The sequence below is a fragment of the Gallinula chloropus genome (assembly GCF_964237585.1).
Source record: "Gallinula chloropus genome assembly, chromosome: 14".
Classification (NCBI taxonomy): domain Eukaryota; kingdom Metazoa; phylum Chordata; class Aves; order Gruiformes; family Rallidae; genus Gallinula; species Gallinula chloropus.
The window spans coordinates 1,251,944-1,269,654 of record NC_140099.1 but is presented as its reverse complement, the minus strand read 5'-3'; the positions used below and the strand labels follow the sequence as shown (position 1 = coordinate 1,269,654).

The 17,711-nt window shown below is 52.6% G+C and overlaps 1 protein-coding gene across 1 annotated transcript; it reads left to right on the top strand.

Moving 5' to 3' along the window:
* Window positions 1-325: 325 nt before the first annotated feature.
* On the top strand, window positions 326-15,781 carry ATG14 (autophagy related 14; the record flags this gene model as incomplete). Its single annotated transcript, XM_084270537.1, has 10 exons — window positions 326-597; window positions 5,410-5,472; window positions 5,600-5,642; window positions 6,029-6,110; window positions 9,525-9,762; window positions 10,700-10,929; window positions 11,338-11,459; window positions 12,632-12,718; window positions 12,829-12,914; window positions 13,494-15,781. 10 exons carry the CDS (start codon window positions 326-328, stop codon window positions 13,798-13,800), a joined length of 1,530 nt encoding a protein of 509 aa, XP_084126663.1. The 3' UTR covers window positions 13,801-15,781.
* Window positions 15,782-17,711: the final 1,930 nt, after the last annotated feature.

Below are 17,711 nucleotides of genomic sequence, written 5' to 3'. Positions count from 1 at the left end.
CTATATGGGGGTTCTGGCTTGTTATTTCTCATCTTTTACCTCAGCGTTGCACGGAGCACACGGGGCTCCCGTCCCGTCCCCTCCCCGCTGCTCGCCGGCCCCCGCGCCGCGGAGCTCCCTGCCCTTCCTGCTGCGGGGCAGCGCCCACCGCTCCGCTCCCCTCCCTGCGCCAGCAGGGACCGGGCAGCCGCCTTCCTTCCGCGGAGGGAGGCCGAGCCCCGACCCGCTGCTGCCCGCGGCCGGGCCCGCGCCGCCCCTCCCGCCGCTGCCCGCGGGGCCGGGCCTGGGCCCGGGCCGGGCCCTCCCGCCGCCGCCGCTTCCCACAATGCCCCTGCCCGAAAACAAAGTCCCACGTGACCGGCGGCGCGGGGAGCCCATCATGGCGTCTCCCAGCGGCTGCCGGCCGCAGCCCGGCGGGCAGGGCGGTGGCACCGGCGCCGGGCCGGCGGCTCTGCGGGGCGTCGAGGAGGACGCCGAGGGGCTGTACGTAGCGGTGGAGCGCTGCCCGCTCTGTAACACTACGCGGCGCCGCCTCACCTGCGCCAAGTGCGTCCAGAGCGGCGACTTCGTGTTCTTCGACGGTCGCGACTCCGAGAGGTACCGGCGGCCCTGGGAGAGGGGTGGGGGGCCGGGAACGGGACACCCTCTCCCCCCCGTGTCCCACCGCCGAGGAATGGGGGGGATGGGGGGGCCGCCCCGTCTGGCGCGGCTGCCGCCGAGCTGCCCCTCCCCCGCTCCGCTCAGGCCTGGGGGGGGTGTTGGGGCGGGGGGTGGGGGGGGGTTGCACCTCCCGTCCCCGCTTTCAGCCGCCGCCCCGGGGCGGGGGGAGCCGGTAGAGTGGGGGCGAGAGAAGGGTCCTGCGGCTGCCGGGCTGTCTGCTTGGGAGGGGTCCGGCCCCTGGGAAGGGAGGCAAAGCAGGACCCACGACGGCTTGATTATAATCAGTACAGTAGCAATAATAATAACAAAGCCACACAGCACTCGGCTTTCGCTCGGGAGCAGCTGTCAGCAGCCGTGCCCGGGGTTCGTGGAGCCCCAGCCAGTTCAGGGTGTTGGGAGTGCAGAGCTGCTGCCCACCTTCTGCTGGTCGCTTCCTGAACCGTGAAACAAAGTTAGGATGGCACGCAAGGAAACAGCGCTTGTTGGCTGGGTTTGGTTGGGGTTTCTTTATCTTCCTGTCTATATAAATAGCCCTAATCACGGGCCCCTTCTAGAATTCCCCCCAAAAATTCCCCTGGAGTGAATCAGGCACCTTCCTGCACTGCCCTGCCAAGCGTCGGCTCTGCGGAAGGGCGGCTGGCCCAGGGCTACGTCAAGTATTCCCATTGTTATGGCTCAGATGCAGATCACCCCTCTGGAGCTGCTGCTCACAGCGTGGCCATCCCAGGGTCTTAAAAAGTCCACCCAGTGCCATCTCTGGAATAGCTCTGGCTTTTGGCTGGCGCTGAGTTCTTGGTCTTTCGTTTGTAGCTTCGTTAGCAGCTGCTGAAAGTGATTTCTTGAACTACCTTGAGGAGGTGGTGTGGTACAGTGCTCACACCAAAGGCTTTTGGCATCCTCCTGCCAGGCACAAGAACATCCAAGGGCACAGGGGTGTCTTTTCTTCCAGTGGAGTGGGCACAGGGTGTCAGCCTTTGGGAATCAGCTTGCAACATCCAGACCTCAGCTGTCTTGATGTGAAAGTCTGTGTCGTGGAACCACAAACTGAGTTGAGTCTTTCTGAAGTGGATGGGAAACGTGTGTGTGTTTGAGGCTGATTGGGGTCATCTGCAGCTTCCATGGACAAAGAAAAGGGGGTTGGATTTTGGAGTGTAACCCAAATATGTTTCTCCTGCTCCTTTTGTAGCCTTCAGATATTGGCTAAATGTCAGGCTTAATTATAGAAATCCAATTGTAGCCTTCCTTACAGCAGGACTGCTGTTCTGTGTTAACCAAGGCTTAAGAAGTTTCTCTACCTGTCAGAAAAATGAAACAGAAGAGAAGCAGCTTTAGCTGAAGTAGCTCAGTTTCTCCTGCTGCCCAAAACTTTCCCGAGGAATTCACTGAAAACAGCAACTTTCATATGGATGAATTAAAGGGACAACATAACAGAAAGGGCTAACACAACATGAATAACTTACACACGTGCTTCCTTGGAGCAGGAATGCTCAGCACAGGGACAAAGCCCCATGAAAGAAACCTGGGTTTCTTCTTCTTTTGAGGATAATTGAATTGTTTATTTTTAAAACCGTGCTTGAAACGTCGTTCTGTGGTTACTGCTCAGCATGACTGATACAAGGCTGAGGGGAAAAAACAACCTGTCACTTCAGAGGTGGGTTTTTTTCCCTCTCCTCTCTGTAAGCAGGGCTTCTCCACATTCCTTACGACAGGAGCGGCTTCCAGGGGTGACCCCACGGCGTGGCGAAGTCACGCAGGGACAGGTGCAGTTAGCTGGCTGGGCTTCAGGCTGTGTTTACTGTCAGAGTTATTTATTTGTTTGTTTTACTCCTTCTAGTAGTACCTGGGTTAATTTTAGACTGGCGTTCTGGCGGGTGCTGGAGCCTGGCAGGGTCATGGCAAAGGGCTTTTCGGCGTCACTCGGTTGTAAGCGCCGCATGAGACACTCGGCGTGTGGGAGCGTATGGGGATCACTGGGGCCTCTTGTTTGGCTTTTTGAGGTGTTACAGGTCAGGGGAAGAAGTTGTTTGTGAAAAGTAAAGGAAGTGAGTGTTGCTCCTTGCATCCAGTGGGATTTTTAGAACTGTCATGCAGTTTTTCCCTCTTAGAAGAGAGCTGATTGCACGTTCCAACAGGAGGAATTATTTCAGCTTCCCACACTGGACTGTGGTGTGTGCAGGTTTTTATACAAGCTACAGCTGGAGTCAAGTTGTTCCTATGCCTGGCAAAAATCACACCCTGTATCTGTGAGGGGGAGAGATCCAGGAGCTGTTAAGATTAATTATTGAAGTACAGCTACAATTAAGGATGAGCAGTCAGGAAGTCCTCCAGTAAAACAATTGCTGACGTTCTTCTTTTCATTAGTAACCTGTTGTATATTCAGAAGCGAAGCTGACGTCTTGGTGCTGGTATTGGCTCAGGGACTTCTTGCTCCTGGGAGTTTACTCCAGCCTGTCACACGTATAAATGCTCAGCGTGTCTTTTACAAGCTGCACTAAATTGCTTTGCTTGATACATCTGCAGATGGCAAAAGCCAAAGGCAACAGAGCCGTGACGTCTAAGCCTGTCTGAGCTGTGGTTTACAACTAGGAGTATGGACCTTTTGCAGCGATGGAGTCTTAGTAGAGTGAGTAGGCGCAGTAATGGAGGCACCTAGTGCTGTCATCGGTTCCTTCAGCGTTAATTCCTGTAGATGAGGAACTCCTCCTTTCTGGTTGCTTCTCCCCAATTAAAGACCTGAGGAAAATAAGCCAGGCAGCTGTAGAAAATCTCAGCCCACTGTGGTAGAACTTGAGGGAGGGGGAACATTTAATGAATAATTTGAGATGGTGAGTTTTCTCCTCTCAGTTTACATTTTATGGGAGTTCCTATAATGCTTCATCCAAAGTGGTGTTTCTTTGCCAGAATTGAAAGGCTGTAGACATCTAGAGAAAATTTAGCTCCACGACACGATGCAATTAAAATTAGGGCTGGAGAAAGAAATAGAAACCTGCTAAAGAAGCTGCTAGGAGCCGCTTGCTGGAGTCACTGCAGTGCGTGGTGAGCTGTAATTCTTGCAGGCTTCCACAGATACTTCCACCATCCCTCCCCAGTGAGAACTTTAATTTTAGCCCCAGATCCCTGACAAATCATTCAAGTTTTTGCTGATGTGATGGACACGATTTGGGTAACTGCCTTCAGCCAGACTCTGCACCCATCAATCCGGCTCTGAAATGCCAGCTCACCCCAGCTCTCCCCCTGTGACTGCCGAGCCGCCTGTTTCTGGGGCGAGTTATTTTTGGTTGCAGCCAAAGGTCAGGTACAGTAGGTGTGTGTTACAGTCATTTCCATGATGCCTGGTGGGGTGAGGACATGCAGGAAGAACGAACGTGCCAGGTTGAGCAGCCAGGCTCCAGTCACGCCACATTCCTCCAGCTCATGCCTGGCCTCTGGCTTTTATGCCAGGCACCCACGTTTGGGTTTGGTTTGGAAGGAAACAGGGGTTTTTTGGTTGACTATGACAGCAGCAGCCCATAGTTTTGTGCTTGTTTTAATGTTGATGTCATCTGGAAGGGCAGTTCCGTGCTTTCTGAACCCCAGGTTAGTCATGAAGCTTTCAGATTTCGGTGCTCTGAGGAAACAAATGGGGCATTCTAGAGTTTTACCTGAAATCAAACCCAGAGTTGAGCAGAGAAGTGGAGTCCCAAGATGCCATCCTGTCACGGTTTACTGTATAATCCTTCCTCCATAAAGCTTGGATATTCCTGAAATAAAGGACGTGATGCGTTACCCGTGAAGTACTAGACCTCTCTTAGGATCAGACTGTCAATCCAACAAGTTTCAGAGGGAAATTACTGAACTGTTGATGGCTACAAGTGCCCAGTAGAAATAATTAGAAGGTGATGCAACTCTGTGCTAACACAGAAAGGATCTGGATGTCGTGTAAAAGTCTTGAGACAGTGCTGTCCTCTTTGGACATGTCAATGATTGAATGATCCCATGTCAGATGGGAGAAAACACGACGCGTGGCGTATGATGTCCCTGGCCAGCAGGGACAGGGAGGGGATTGTCCCTCTCTGCTCTGCCCTGTGAGGCCCCAGCTGGAGTCCTGTGTCCAGAGCTGGGGCCCCAGGACAAGGAAGATGTGGGGCTGTTGGAGAGGGGTCAGAAGAGCCACGGAGATGCTCAGAGGGCTGGAGCAGCTCCCCTACGGAGAGAGGCTGAGGGAGCTGGGCTGGGTCAGCCTGGAGAAGAGAAGGCTGTGGGGGGACCTCACTGCAGCCTCCCCGTCCCTGAAGGGAGCAGAGGAACAGGAGGGGAATCAGCTTGTTAAAGGGCAGAGACTGGCAGGACAAGGGGGATGGAGTGAAGCTGGAGGAGGGAAGGGGGAGAGATGTTAGGGGGAAGTTCTTTACAGAGAGAGTGGTGAGGGGCTGGAAGGGGCTGCCCAGAGAGGGGGTGGGTGCCCCATCCCTGGGGGTGTTCAAGGCCAGGTTGGCTGGGGCCCTGGGCAACCTTGTGTAGCTCCAGGCCTGGAGGTTGGTGTCCCTGCCTGTGGCAGGGGGTTGGAGCTCTGGGATCCTTGGGGTCCATCCCAACCCAGACCAGTCTGTGATTCTATGAAAACCCGTGTTTCCCATGGCTGTTACTTTGAGACTGAGACAGGTAGTTGAGGTTTGGAGACTCCCACAAGATTCAGTCTTTCAGTCCCTTCAGACAGGTTGCGGTGCCACGTTGTGTGAAATACTAATGAAAGAATTTCATCTCTTCCAGGTTTTCAGACAAGAAAGAAAGGCTGATGCATCTCAAAACCAAACAGAGAGAATTCCAAAAACAGTAAGTTGTGGTTATTAAATGAAAATAAACTGTCTGATAAAACAGAATGGTCTCTTTACTGCGCTGTTGCTGGAGGCAGCCACAGTCCACACAGTCCTAAAACTTTCAATCCTCTGTTTTCCTCTAGTGTTCTGAAGGCCATGGAAGGAAAGGAGATAACTGATCAGCTGGTGAGTCATTCAAAGTGTCCCATAAACTCTCAGAATTCCTAGATCTCATTATTTAAAGTTACAATTTACCTTGAGGGCGTGGTGTTGCTTTCCCAAAAAGCCTGTTGTAAGCAAAACTGAAATTGGCTCTGCAAGCAGAGCGCTCCAAAACACCAGTATTTTTAATTTCTTACTGTATATTGGTTCAGTAAGTTATCACACCAATTGACTTCACACCAAGGATTCAGTTTGTTCGTGGCATTCTATGCAGAAATCAGTATATGAAATATTTATTTGTCCAGTCCAATTAAGAATTCTGTGCTAAAGCTGCTGGCTTTGTTGTTAATCATTAGTCAGTGTGGTGGAAATCATTCCGTGCCCTACAGTTGCTGAATGTTCTTTTTCAGAGATGGAAAATAATGTCTTGCAAGATGAGGATTGAGCAGCTGAAACAGACCATTTGCAAAGAAAATGATGAAATGACAAGACGTGAGTAATGCTGCTGCTCTTGTGAGCGGGGAAACTCTGTGCCTTTAGAGGGGGGGAAAAGAAATCAGTTGATGTGAATTTGAGCGTTGGTTTCTTTAAAAGGGTGGAATTTCCAAACCCTCACTTCCTAAATCAACTTGAAGGCAAATTGGTGAGTGGATTTTAGCCCTTTTTATATGCTTGAGTTCTAATTAGCAAACAGCAGCCGTTTTTCAGCTGGATGGAGATCGTTTTGCAGCAGCTTTAAGAGTAAATGCTGAGCAGCCTGTGACTGTGGCTCGGTCCCTAGAGATGGCTTTATTCAGTGTAGTGTTTCTGATCGCTTCCTCTTGATAAAGAGGAGCAAACAGCTCTGCAGCTGTTACAATTCCATCTAACTGGTGAATTTTAACCCACACCTGTCCAGAAATCCCAAGGCCCTACGTGAGCAAGAGTCACTGGGACGTGGCGTAGGCTGGTCTGTTGTACCATTCAGCAGCTTCAGCTCTCACAGAGTCACAAAATGCTTTGGGTGGGAAGGGATCTCAAAGACCAGCTAGTTCCAACCCCCCTGCCATGGGCAGGGACACCCTCACTACACCAGGCTGCCCAAGGCCCCATCCAAACCGGCCTTAAACGTTTCCAGGGATGGGGCTTCCACAGCCTCTCTGGGGAACCTCTTCCAATGCCTCACCACCCTCAGAGTGAAGAATTTCTTCCTAACATTGAATCTAAACTTGCCCTCTTTTAGCTTGAAGCCATCACCCCTTGTCCTATCACTGGTGAACAGCCCCTCTCCCACTTTCCAGTAGGAGCCCTTTAAGTACTGGTAGGCCGCAATTAGGTCACCCTGGAGCCCTCTCTTCTCCAGGCTGAACCAGCCCAACTCTCTCAGCCTGTTTGAACCTCTTTAAGTATTTTACACACAACAGTTTTGTCCTGTCGCTTTTCAGAAGAGAAAGGAAATATGAGAAGTGTATTTGGGAGCATATTGATTGAACCAGGGACGCTTTTCTGACTTGAAATTTAAGAGGAGCCCTGCAGAGAGTAGGAGAGGAGGCAGGTACCTGAGAATAGTGGTAAAGGAACAGCACAAGCCTTGTGGTGATCACATCAGGAAGGCTGAGGTGCAAAATGATTTTCAATTAATAAGGAGGATAGATGGTGACAATAAGAAATGGATAAGAAAAAGATAAAGGAGCAGGCAAGGCTGTTAGTTAACAGGAAAGAGTAAATAACAGATGCAGAGATGTCTGAAGCGTTCAGCACCTTCTTTGCTTTGTCTTCTTGCAAAGAAAATGGGATCCGCTGCTTGGCCAGATTAAATCTTACATCACAAGAAGGCTGTAGGCTAAGGAAAGGAAACAGCCAGCTAAATATTACTTGGATAATGTCAGCAAGGCCTTGCACAGGAATGAGCTGAAGTAGTCTGTGGAGTGCTTGAGAAGAGATGAGGGAGAGAGGATGTCCCAGGAAATGGAGGGAAAACAGAATCTTTCTAAAGGGTGGAGGGAGAACCTTAAACTGATGACACAGTCATAGTATAAAGCTCTGGTCACTCTGCAGGTAGCTAGAAGATAAGGTTCCTTGTTAAGAATAGGCCATGTCAAGTCAACCGTTTGGCTGGGGGCCTAGTGGAAGGTGAAGCAGAAGATGCAACATACGTTGCCTTTAGGTGCTACCCAAATTTCCTCATGAGCAAGCAAAGCCATTCCCAGAATCCCAGAATGTTCAGGAGTGGAAGGGACCTCAAAAGATCATCTAGTCCAACCCCCCTGCCAGACCAGGATCACCCAGCTAAATCCCACAGGAACGTGTCCAGGCAGGTTGGAATGTCTCCAGAGAAGGAGACTCCACAGCCTCCCTGGGCAGCCTGTCCCACTGAGAAATCAGGTTTAGCAGCTTCTTAGGGCTCATTTGTGCTGCTTCCATCAGTTGTCCCAGTGATTGTAGGTGTTGGGTGAAGCAGCAAAGCTTGGTGGCTTTTCACAGGATCACAAGGTTGGAAAAGACCAACTGTCCCTGTGCTAAACCAGATCCCTGAGCACCTGTTAAACACCCCCAGGGGTGGGGACTCAGCCCCCTCCCTGGGCAGCCTGTGCCAGGCCCTGACAACTCTGCCAGGGAAGAACTTTTCCCTCCCAGCTGAGCTGACCCTGCCCTGGGGCAGCTTGAGCCCATTGCCCCTTGTCCCATCTCCTGTCCCCTGGCTGCAGAGACCATCGCCCACCTCTCTGCACCCTCCTGGCAGGTCATTGTAGGCAGTGATAAGGTCTCCATAAGTTCCTGCCTGCCCAGGGAAAGTATTCTCACCTCCTTTAACTGGAGACTTTGCATCTTGCACGTGTCGGATCTTCCTTCCTACCTCACAGGCTGTGGATGACAACAGATCAGTTAGATGGCTAGAAACCATTCCTGATGTTCAGAGAAAGCTGGTGGACAGGCATGTGGGAGCCCTGGTCTCTCACTCTGCCAGACCAGGGACCAGCTGGAGCTCTCCAGGTACAAACCAGGAGTTAGTGGGGTATCATGTGCTGTCCAGGCACGGCTGGGCACAGACCCATGGCTGGGAATTGGTCTTGGCTCCCATTCTGTGGATGTAGCCTTGAATTCCTGTGTTTCCCCTCTTGGGAAGACAGAGAGTCTGAATGTGTTCTTTGAGGCAGTTTTCTTGGAAGTTGCCTTGCTTTTAGTAGCATATCAGGCAGCTTCTTTGAGTAGCAGATGCCTTGGAGCGTTCTTATTGTAGCTCTGGTCTCTTCTGTGCTTGGCAATCGAAACACAGCAGAAACACAGCGTCAGGGCTCAGCACATCCCTCTGCACAGGACAAGCTGTCCCACTTCTTGGTTACAGGGGAGCGATGCCTCGTTGGAGGACAACCTGCCTAATGCTCTTTCTTCTCACAGGGAGTGAGGGACTGGTAGATGGGGGCTCTCCTTCAAACCAGGGTACATTTGGAGTGTTCTCTGTTCCCTCGTGGTACCACTGGGGCCTGAGTGCTTTAAGAGCACATAACGGGAGTGCAAAGCCTGAGTAACATGGTGCCAGCGCTGGTGAATGAAGGTGCTGTCTGCACTGCAAGCAGTGCATGTCTTTGGCCAGCAAACACGTACAGTCAGGCTATTTCTGTTGTGATAATTACTTCAGCAGTTTAATTAAACTGTGAAATCTTGGCTTTTCTACTCCAACACCAAAAACAGGGGTAAAAGATAGGGAAAGATTAATCCAAATTTCAGACTCTTTGGAGATCCTGAGAAAAGGTGAGAAAAGTTGTACCACTTGGCAGCTGGAAAATCTTCAGAGTGGAGCAGGATTTTCTGCTTTGAGCTGCTGTAGCTGTTGGTTTCTGTAACTATTAATGATGCTTTTTAAGAGATTACCATGAGTGCCCTGCAGCTCCTCCTTTTGGCTGACATCTGCTGCTCTTTCCACAGACACAGAGGGACTTCTGAGGATTAAAGAGGAGAACCAGAAGCATTATCGCAGGGCCCAGCGGCACCAGGAGAAGAAAGAGAAGATCCAGAGGCACAACCGCCGGCTGGGAGACCTGGTGGAGAAGAAAACCTGCGACCTGAGGACCCAGTACGAGCACCTGGCCAACCTGCGCCGGACGCACATCCTGGAGCTGACCTCAGTCATCTTCCCCATTGAGGAAGTGAAGACAAGCCTGAGGTATGGAAGGCTGAGCCTTTTACAGTCATTGTGCTTGGATTTGGACAGCCAGAAGTGAGTTGTGTAAGTCTAAGGTAGACACACCCCCCCACACACACACACACACCCCTCCCTTAGCATCCATGGGGAGGGGGTGCTGCTGCACAAAGGCAAAGCAGCTCACCCAAAGGCAGAGGTCCAGAATAGAATGTGATAGGTTGGAAGGGACCTTCAAAGCCCACCTAGTCCCACCCCTGCAGTGAGCAGGGATGTCTTCACTAGAGCAGGTGGCTCAGAGCCCCATCAAGCCTGACCTTGAATGTCTCCAGGGATGGGGCCTCCACCACCTCTCTGGGCACCCTGTGCCAGTGATCTACCCCCCTCATATTCAAGAACATTTTCCCAATACCCAACCTAAATCTCCCCTTTTCTAGTTTAAACCCATGCATGTTGGTAGCTCATGTCCAGCTTCTCATCCACAAGCCCCTCCCAAGTCCTTTTCCTTAGGGCTGCTTTCCAGCCCATCATCTCTGTGTGGATAACGGGGGTTGTCCTGACCCAGGTGTAGGACTCTGCACTTGGCTTTGTTGAACCCCATGAGGTTCCCCTGTGCCCACTTCTCCAGCCTGTCCAGGTTCCTCTGAGTGGCATCCTGTCCCTCCAGCACATTAACCTCACCACTCAGCTTAGTGACATCAAGACCTCCAGAAGAATCTGGAGTAGCTAGCACTTCCCTTGCAGAGGTCTGAGGCACATGTGCAGTGTTACAAGCTCATAAAAGAGATCATTAAAAATCCTGGAGTGCAGGAGAGTGCTTTTGGGGATGAGCAGTTTGGCAGGAGTGTTCCTGCAAGTGCTTCGCTCTCTCTGACACCTGGAGTAGTGCCTGCCATGCACATTGCTCCTCACAGTTGTAAAGCTCCTTTACAAACACTCTGCTCCTCTCTGGGTGCTGCAGAGACCCTGCAGACATGTCGTCTGAGAGTGACAACGCGATGACCTCCAGCACTGTGAGCAAGCTCGCGGAGGCCAGGAGAACCACCTACCTCTCCGGGAGGTGGGTGTGTGATGACCACAACGGGGACACCAGCATCAGTATCACAGGGCCCTGGATAACCCTTCCCAACAACGGAGACTACTCAGCCTATTACAACTGGGTGGAAGAGAAGAAGACTACGCAAGGACCAGGTGAGGAGCAGAGTCTGAGTAGGCATCTGGGATACTGGGATGCCAGCTGAAGGCACTGAGGAGGGATAGCTCGACCTGCTTGTTCTCACCCAGTCAAACCTGAGTCAGAAAGAAACCCCAGGGTTGGGATAAGTCCACCCCAATCCTCTTGTGCAGGGAAGAGGACACAGCTTAGTGTAACAGAGAGATGAAGTTAATCAGTCAGAACTGTGACACGCTTCACACACTGTCGTTTTAAGAGGAATTCCAAGAATTACTGTTTTCTCCAAACTTCTGACAGGTCTCCCTGTCAGTGATTGCTGGATTCAGGCAGCTCTCATTTCCCAGAGCAGACTCCAGTGACACGGTAACACGCCCACTGAGGCTTCACTTAGCAGGAGCTGTTCATGATGTGTTTATTTCTTGTAGATATGGAGCACAATAACCCTGCTCACACCATCAGTGCTGCATTGTGCTATGCAACTCAGCTCGTTAACACGTTGTCTCTCATCCTGGATGTAAACCTGCCCAAGAAGCTCTGCAACAGGCAAGTAAACATGAGGTGAATCAGTGACTGGTTTTGGCTGCCCTTAATTCTGCCTGGTTCTGGGAATGAAGTTGTTGCTTGGAGCAGCAGTTGGCTCCTCGATTTTTGTGCTGTTCAATTTTGGGTGGAGGGCTAGTCAGATTTTATTTAATGCCTCCTCCCTCCTTTTTTGCCTCCTGAGAGCGTAGACCAACCGTCCTACTTGAAAAGAACAGCTTTCAAATTGTCCGGTTCAGCATCCTCAAACGAGAAGTGAGATGCAACAGTCCATGAGCTGAAGGAGGGAAGGGTTAGATGAGATATCAGGGGGAAGTTCTTTGCAGAGAGAGTGGTGAGGGGCTGGAACAGGCTGCCCAGAGAGGGGGTGGGTGCCCCAGGTTGGCTGGGGCCCTGGGCAACCTTGTGTAGCTCCAGGCCTGGAGGTTGGTGTCCCTGCCTGTGGCAGGGGGTTGGAGCTCTGTGATCCTTGGGGGTCCCTTCCAACCCAGACCATGATTCTATGATAAGTAGCACCTTTTGTTTTGTGAGACCCTACTGTGCTGTCCAACATCCCACCCCAGTTCAGCAGCTCTTTGTCATCTTGGATAACTCCACTACCTGGAGTGCCTTATGGCACGGCAGCGATGTCATTGTGTGCTGAGAAACACTGGTGGGTGTTTAACATCTACGTGGAGCAGTGGGGTCTGTGCAGAAGCAGTACTAAGGGAGCTGCAGACCTGGTCAGCCTTCCAAGGGTCTCAGTTACATAGCTGAGATTCTTCTTTAAGCCTTTAAAAGCCGAAGTGAGGGCACAGGAATCCTGTAGGGTCTCCACAGTGTTTTATACTGTTCCTTGGGGGCTCAGCCTTTGTGGAAGGAGAAGGCTGGGACGTGGTGAAACGAGCTGCCATGGGTTGGCTACAGCAGATCTTTGAGATCCAGGCAGCTTGTCACCCATCCCATTGCAGCTGGTGGGGCTTAGGGCGAGCAGCACTGGCTGGGGAAGCGCTCCTGGTCTTGCTGGGAGAGAAATGAATGTCCTGAGCACCCTGAAACCAGCCTCAGTGCTGACTCTGAGGATGTTTCTCCCAGGCTTGTTAGGAAGCCAGTGCACAGTCATGTCTCCAGCTAGGTGTGTTTTCACAGCATCTCCCTTTCTGTTCTGTGCCTGTGTGTGTGTGGTGTCCTGACAGTGAGTTCTGTGGAGAGAACCTCAGCAGACACCGGTTCACACGGGCAGTGAAGAAGCTGAATGCTAATATCCTGCACCTCTGCTTCTCTCAGGTAGGGGCAGTGCACGTTTGGCTGCCTTGAGTAGCTTTTAAACTAGCAACTGTGCCCGTGGGGCTCCTCCAGTAACTGACTGTGTCTCTCTCTTGCCTTCCCCACCATAGCATGTGAATTTAGACCTGTTGCACCCACTGCATACGCTCAGGAATCTTATGCACCTGGTCAGCCCAGACACTGAGAACTTGGGCAGGTAAGAAAAGCAGCATCTCAACTCACCTGTGATCAGATCCCTTCACGAGCTGCACGTTTGCCTTGTTCCTTAGGAGGGCTGTTCTTCTGCTGTACCCATCCATCGGGCCTCATGTGCTTAGCACAGGGGTTAATTACCCATGAGAATGAAGGTGGGGAGTCACTGCTTACATTGTCCTGTCAAGGCTGGAGTTGCTTCTGCAGTGGATGCTTTCATCAGGCAGAGGTTACTGGGCTCAGGACAGAGAGAAAAGGTGGAACGTGAAGGCCTTTGTGACCAAGGAGGTCACAGAGATGATCTAATGGTCCCTTCTGGCCCCAAACCTGATGACTCTTCTTACGTTGCCTTGTTAAGCAAAAAGCTTTGCCAGAAGGCAGCGCTCCCATTCCTGTCTGGATTAGGAAAAAGGAGTGTTTACACTGAATCTCTCAGCTGTCTGTGTAGTCTGCAGCACCCAGCTCTGCCCTTCAGCGCTCCCAGCCTGCACTGCCCCGTGCTGTCCCTTACACGCACCGGGGAAGCCACAGCCCTCCTGTGGGGTACCAGCCAGGCTGACAGGCCTTGTGTCTGTGTCCACAGGTCTGGGCCTTTCGAAATCAGCGCTGATCTCGAAGACTCCATGGAGTTCGTGGATCCCAGCGCCGCCGCGGAGACGGACGAGAGCGGAGACGAGCACGTCAGCGACGAGGAGACGGACCTAGGGACAGACTGGGAGAACCTGCCCAGCCCCAGGTTCTGCGATATCCCCTCTCAGCAGGTGGAAATGCTGCAGAGCCAGAGCACACAGGTATCCCAGCCCATCGCCAGCAGCAGCGCCGGTGGGATGATCTCCTCCGCTGCCGCCTCCGTGACCTCCTGGTTGAAGGCGTACACCGGGCATCGCTAGCCAGCGTGGGAAAGGGATCCTAGGGTACTGTGGAAGGAATCCCTCCCCGCCAACGCTGTAGTAAACCCTGAGTATTGAGTTAAGTAGTGCCTGGGACGAAGAAAAGGTCGGACTTTTCCTTTTGTAAACCAGAAAACCCTTTTTATTGACCCGAGGTGGCTGCCATGGTGCCGTCTGGTGGCAGACTTCCGCTGCGTCCTGCGCCAGCACTTCACCTCTTGGGTCTGCTCTGCGGTACCAGGTACCAGAGGGAAAAGAACCCAGCAGCCTCCAGCTCTACTTCCTGCAGGAGAAACAGATTTTGGAGTGGTTTGGGTCGGGATGAGGAGAGAAGGCTGCTCGGTGTGGTCTGGGCAGCTGTGCGAACGCGGTTCCCGTTTCCCGACCTCCTCCCGGGGTGTGTGGAGGGGGGGGGGTGTTTCCAGCCCGTCTGGCGTCATGCGAAGCCGCCGTCTTTCTAAATAGTTTCCTTATTTTTTTTTCCTCATCCAGGACCTGAGCCCGAGGTGTTTTTACTGTGTTTTCTAATCTCTGTTGCCATATTTTTAACACAAGGAAGCAGCAGGAGCGGGAGCTCCCGGGGCAGGTCGCTCCCTTGGGATTCGCTTGCGAATCTTCACCCGGTTGTGCCGTAGAAACCCGGCTCATCTCACCCTGTTCCCACCGGTAGGTAGCCTGGAGGCTCCACGCTGTGCTGCCCAAAGCACGCAGGCTCTTTGCTCTTCAAATCATACACCAAAGAAACACTGGACCTTCTCTTCCCTCCACCCACCCCTGCCGCTGACACAGGCTCGCGTTGCTGCAGTAACACCCGCCAGTGAACGCCGCTGCGCCGCCTCATTCCCAGCGTCGCTGCAGCCACGCGGGCTCCACACTACACACAGTTCTCTTATCTGTACGGTGTCTGGGGGGGGTTGTTTTCTTTCCTCCTTCACTGAACACCAAGGAGTTGACATCATCTCACCATGGGAACGCTCCCAGTGTGTGAAGCTGCCCGCGGATGTGCTGCCCAGGGATGGGTTTGCCACTGAGCGCTCCTCTGCTTGCCCTGTGTGTTAGGTAAAGGTGGGGGTCGCTCAGCCAGGCTTCCAACGTGGGGTTTGTGCTCTGTATGGTTGGGATGGCAGATACCTCCCTGGGGTAAGCTAATGTCAAAGCATCCTCTCAGCTCTCTGAGTCTAGGCTCTCTGGGAGGGAGGGTTTCCACCTCTGTAGCTTCCCAGGAGGATGCGGTGAGGCTGCGGGGAGTGATGTGCCAGCCAGGTCCCTGCAGCCCCAGCTCCAGGGCCAGTTTCCCAGAGGCTTTTGGGGAGTGGGTTTGCTCTGCTCCTCGCCAGGCCAGCCAGTGCTGCCTCCAAGGAGCAGGTGGAAAAGCGGTTTTGGTACCCATGCCCACGTACCACAGTGAGCTTTGTGCTGGGGCTGCCCACCTGAGCATGGTGTCTGCCCACCCCCCACCTGTGGCAGCTCTTTCAGTAGTTTTCTTTTAATTTTTCTTTATTTTAAGCCAAAGACCCTTAACTCCATGTCAACACCCCGTGTGATGTTGGAGACACCCTCAGCCCTACCGTTCTTCATTTAAATCTGCTAATTGGGTTCGTTTGAAGAGAACAGCCCAGACCCCTGACTACTGCAGTCCGAAATGGGCTGGTTACCCCCCCTGACAGCCCCCAGGCCGGGAGGGTCCAGTCACTCTTCGGTTCACAGCACTTTACTCACTCACTGCTCTCAGCTCCTTTGCAGTTCTGAGCAACCAGCACACACCAGTACTGTATACTGGGCTCTTAGCATCGCTCGGCCCCTCCCTGCTTCCCCATTTATTTTGCACTGGTCCTTGCCACATAAGAATCTTCCTGTTTTGGGTTTTTTCTCTGTGTTTGTTTGTTTTTAATAACACTTTTCAATCTTCCGTTGCTGCCTTTGTGCTGCTTGGACCCCCCGAAGGTCAGGCTGCGGCTCTGTTCATACGCTGCCCTTAACTAAGGGGGGGAAAACCCGACACAACAACCCTTTTTAAGCCATAAACTTCATAACACTCATGTTTCCCTGAGTAATTTATTTGCAACCACATCCTACCCTGGAAGTACAGCACCCCTGTGGCACCCCGAGGGGGGGTGTGGATGCAGCAGGATGGGTCTGGGGGCGGAGGGGGGTGTGAAGGGGTGCAGATCGGGGTTGGTTGGGGTTTAAGATGTTCCTCACAGGTGTAGCTGAGGAAGAACTGGGGGTGTCCAAACCTTGAGTGCAATCGCTGGGATTACGGCGGGAACGGTTGGACTGGATGATCTGAAAGGTCTTTTCCAACCTTGTGATTCTGATTCTGTGATTAGTTTTCCAGGTTGGGGTTTTTTTTGGGGGGGAGGGGAGAGGGAGGGCAGGAATATCTGGGGTTTAGAGGTAGTTCCAGCCAGCCCAGCAGTGGGTGTGGAATGCTGTGTGGAGCTCTGACGTGACTTTGGGCCAGGAGGAGTGGTCTGGCACAGGCTGGCTGAGCAGCCAAGGAAGAGCCTGGTTTCAAGAGCCCAGTCCTCCACAGAAAACTGGAGGCAGGGGGCTGCTTAGAAGGGTCTAGGGTGGGACAGTGGGACACCCAAGGATCGCTTGTCACCTGTAAGAACCCAGCACCCTTCTCTGTGGCTTCCAAACTAGATGTGACTGAACACAAATGGTTGGTTGGTGGGGTTTTTTTCTAAATTTTATTGTATTATTGCAATAAATCTTTACCAGTAATTTTATTTAATTTGTTTTTTAAAGTTAATTACTACTTCTGTGTGGTTGGGTTTAACCAAATACAGCTCAATTTCCAGCCTGTGAAGCATCCCAGGGCCAGACCTGCGCTGGTGCAGTTGGTACTGTGGCAGGTAAGCAACACCCAGGCTGAAAAATAACCACATCTCCCTCAGAGGGGGTCCCCCAACCCCCCCCCCGCCCCAACTCACCCATCCCTGTACATCTGTGTGAGCTGGTAAATCACCTGTGCCTGGCACGGGGCTGCTCAGGGCCACGTGCCCTTTGTTTCCAGAGGGGCTGAGTGTGGATCCCCATGCATGAGAGGAGATGTTCCTTGAGGATGAGTGGATTCAGGAGGGGAATGTGTGTGTTTTCAAGGAGGTAATCACTGAGGTGACTCACTGGCTGAGCGATGGGGATGGGAAAGGGGTCTGTCCATGAGACCTGAGGCCTGGCAAGCTGAGGTTTGCTGAGTGATGGGTGGAGGAGGAACATCCCATCCCACTTCCATAGGCTCAGCTGCAGCCTGGGGCTCCTGTGTGTGGAGCTGGGGCAGTTCCCTGCCTTGGTCGAGGCACAGCTCTGGCTGTGTGGGGAAAAGCCAAGCCTGGGTTGTGCCTACGCCTTGCCCAGGTCACACTTGTCCTTGCACGGTGGTTTCATCCTCTGCCACGGCTGGTTTACAGCAGGAGAGGAGCTCTGGGATGGGCTGGGGAGGAGAAAGAGCCAGGGTGAAGCTTTGGAGCTTCAACATTGTTCCCAGCTTGCAAGAAGCAGGACTCAGGCTATGGAGGGTGGATGCACCCCTGTGGTTTCAGGCAGGGGTGAAATGCCAGTTCTGGGGGGGTGGCACAGAGCCCAGTGCTGATAAATCCTTCAGGAGCCACAGTACAGGCACCAGAGATGCAGCAAATGGGAAAAGCTGCTGTAGCAGGATGGAGCAAGAGCCCAACCAGCAGCTTCTCCAGCAGCACCCGTGCCAGGAGCCCCCCGGAGCCTGATGAAAACTGGAAGCTGCTGAACAATGGGAACGTTCCTCCAGCTTCTTCAGGGGCAGATCTGGAAACTCAGCCCAGCTGCTCCAACTGCTCCCAGGCAGGGAAGGCAAGTGCCCAGTCCTCAGCTCTTCCCAGTGCTGAATTTTCTAAAGCCAACACTGGAAACTCTTTTTCTTGGTGGGG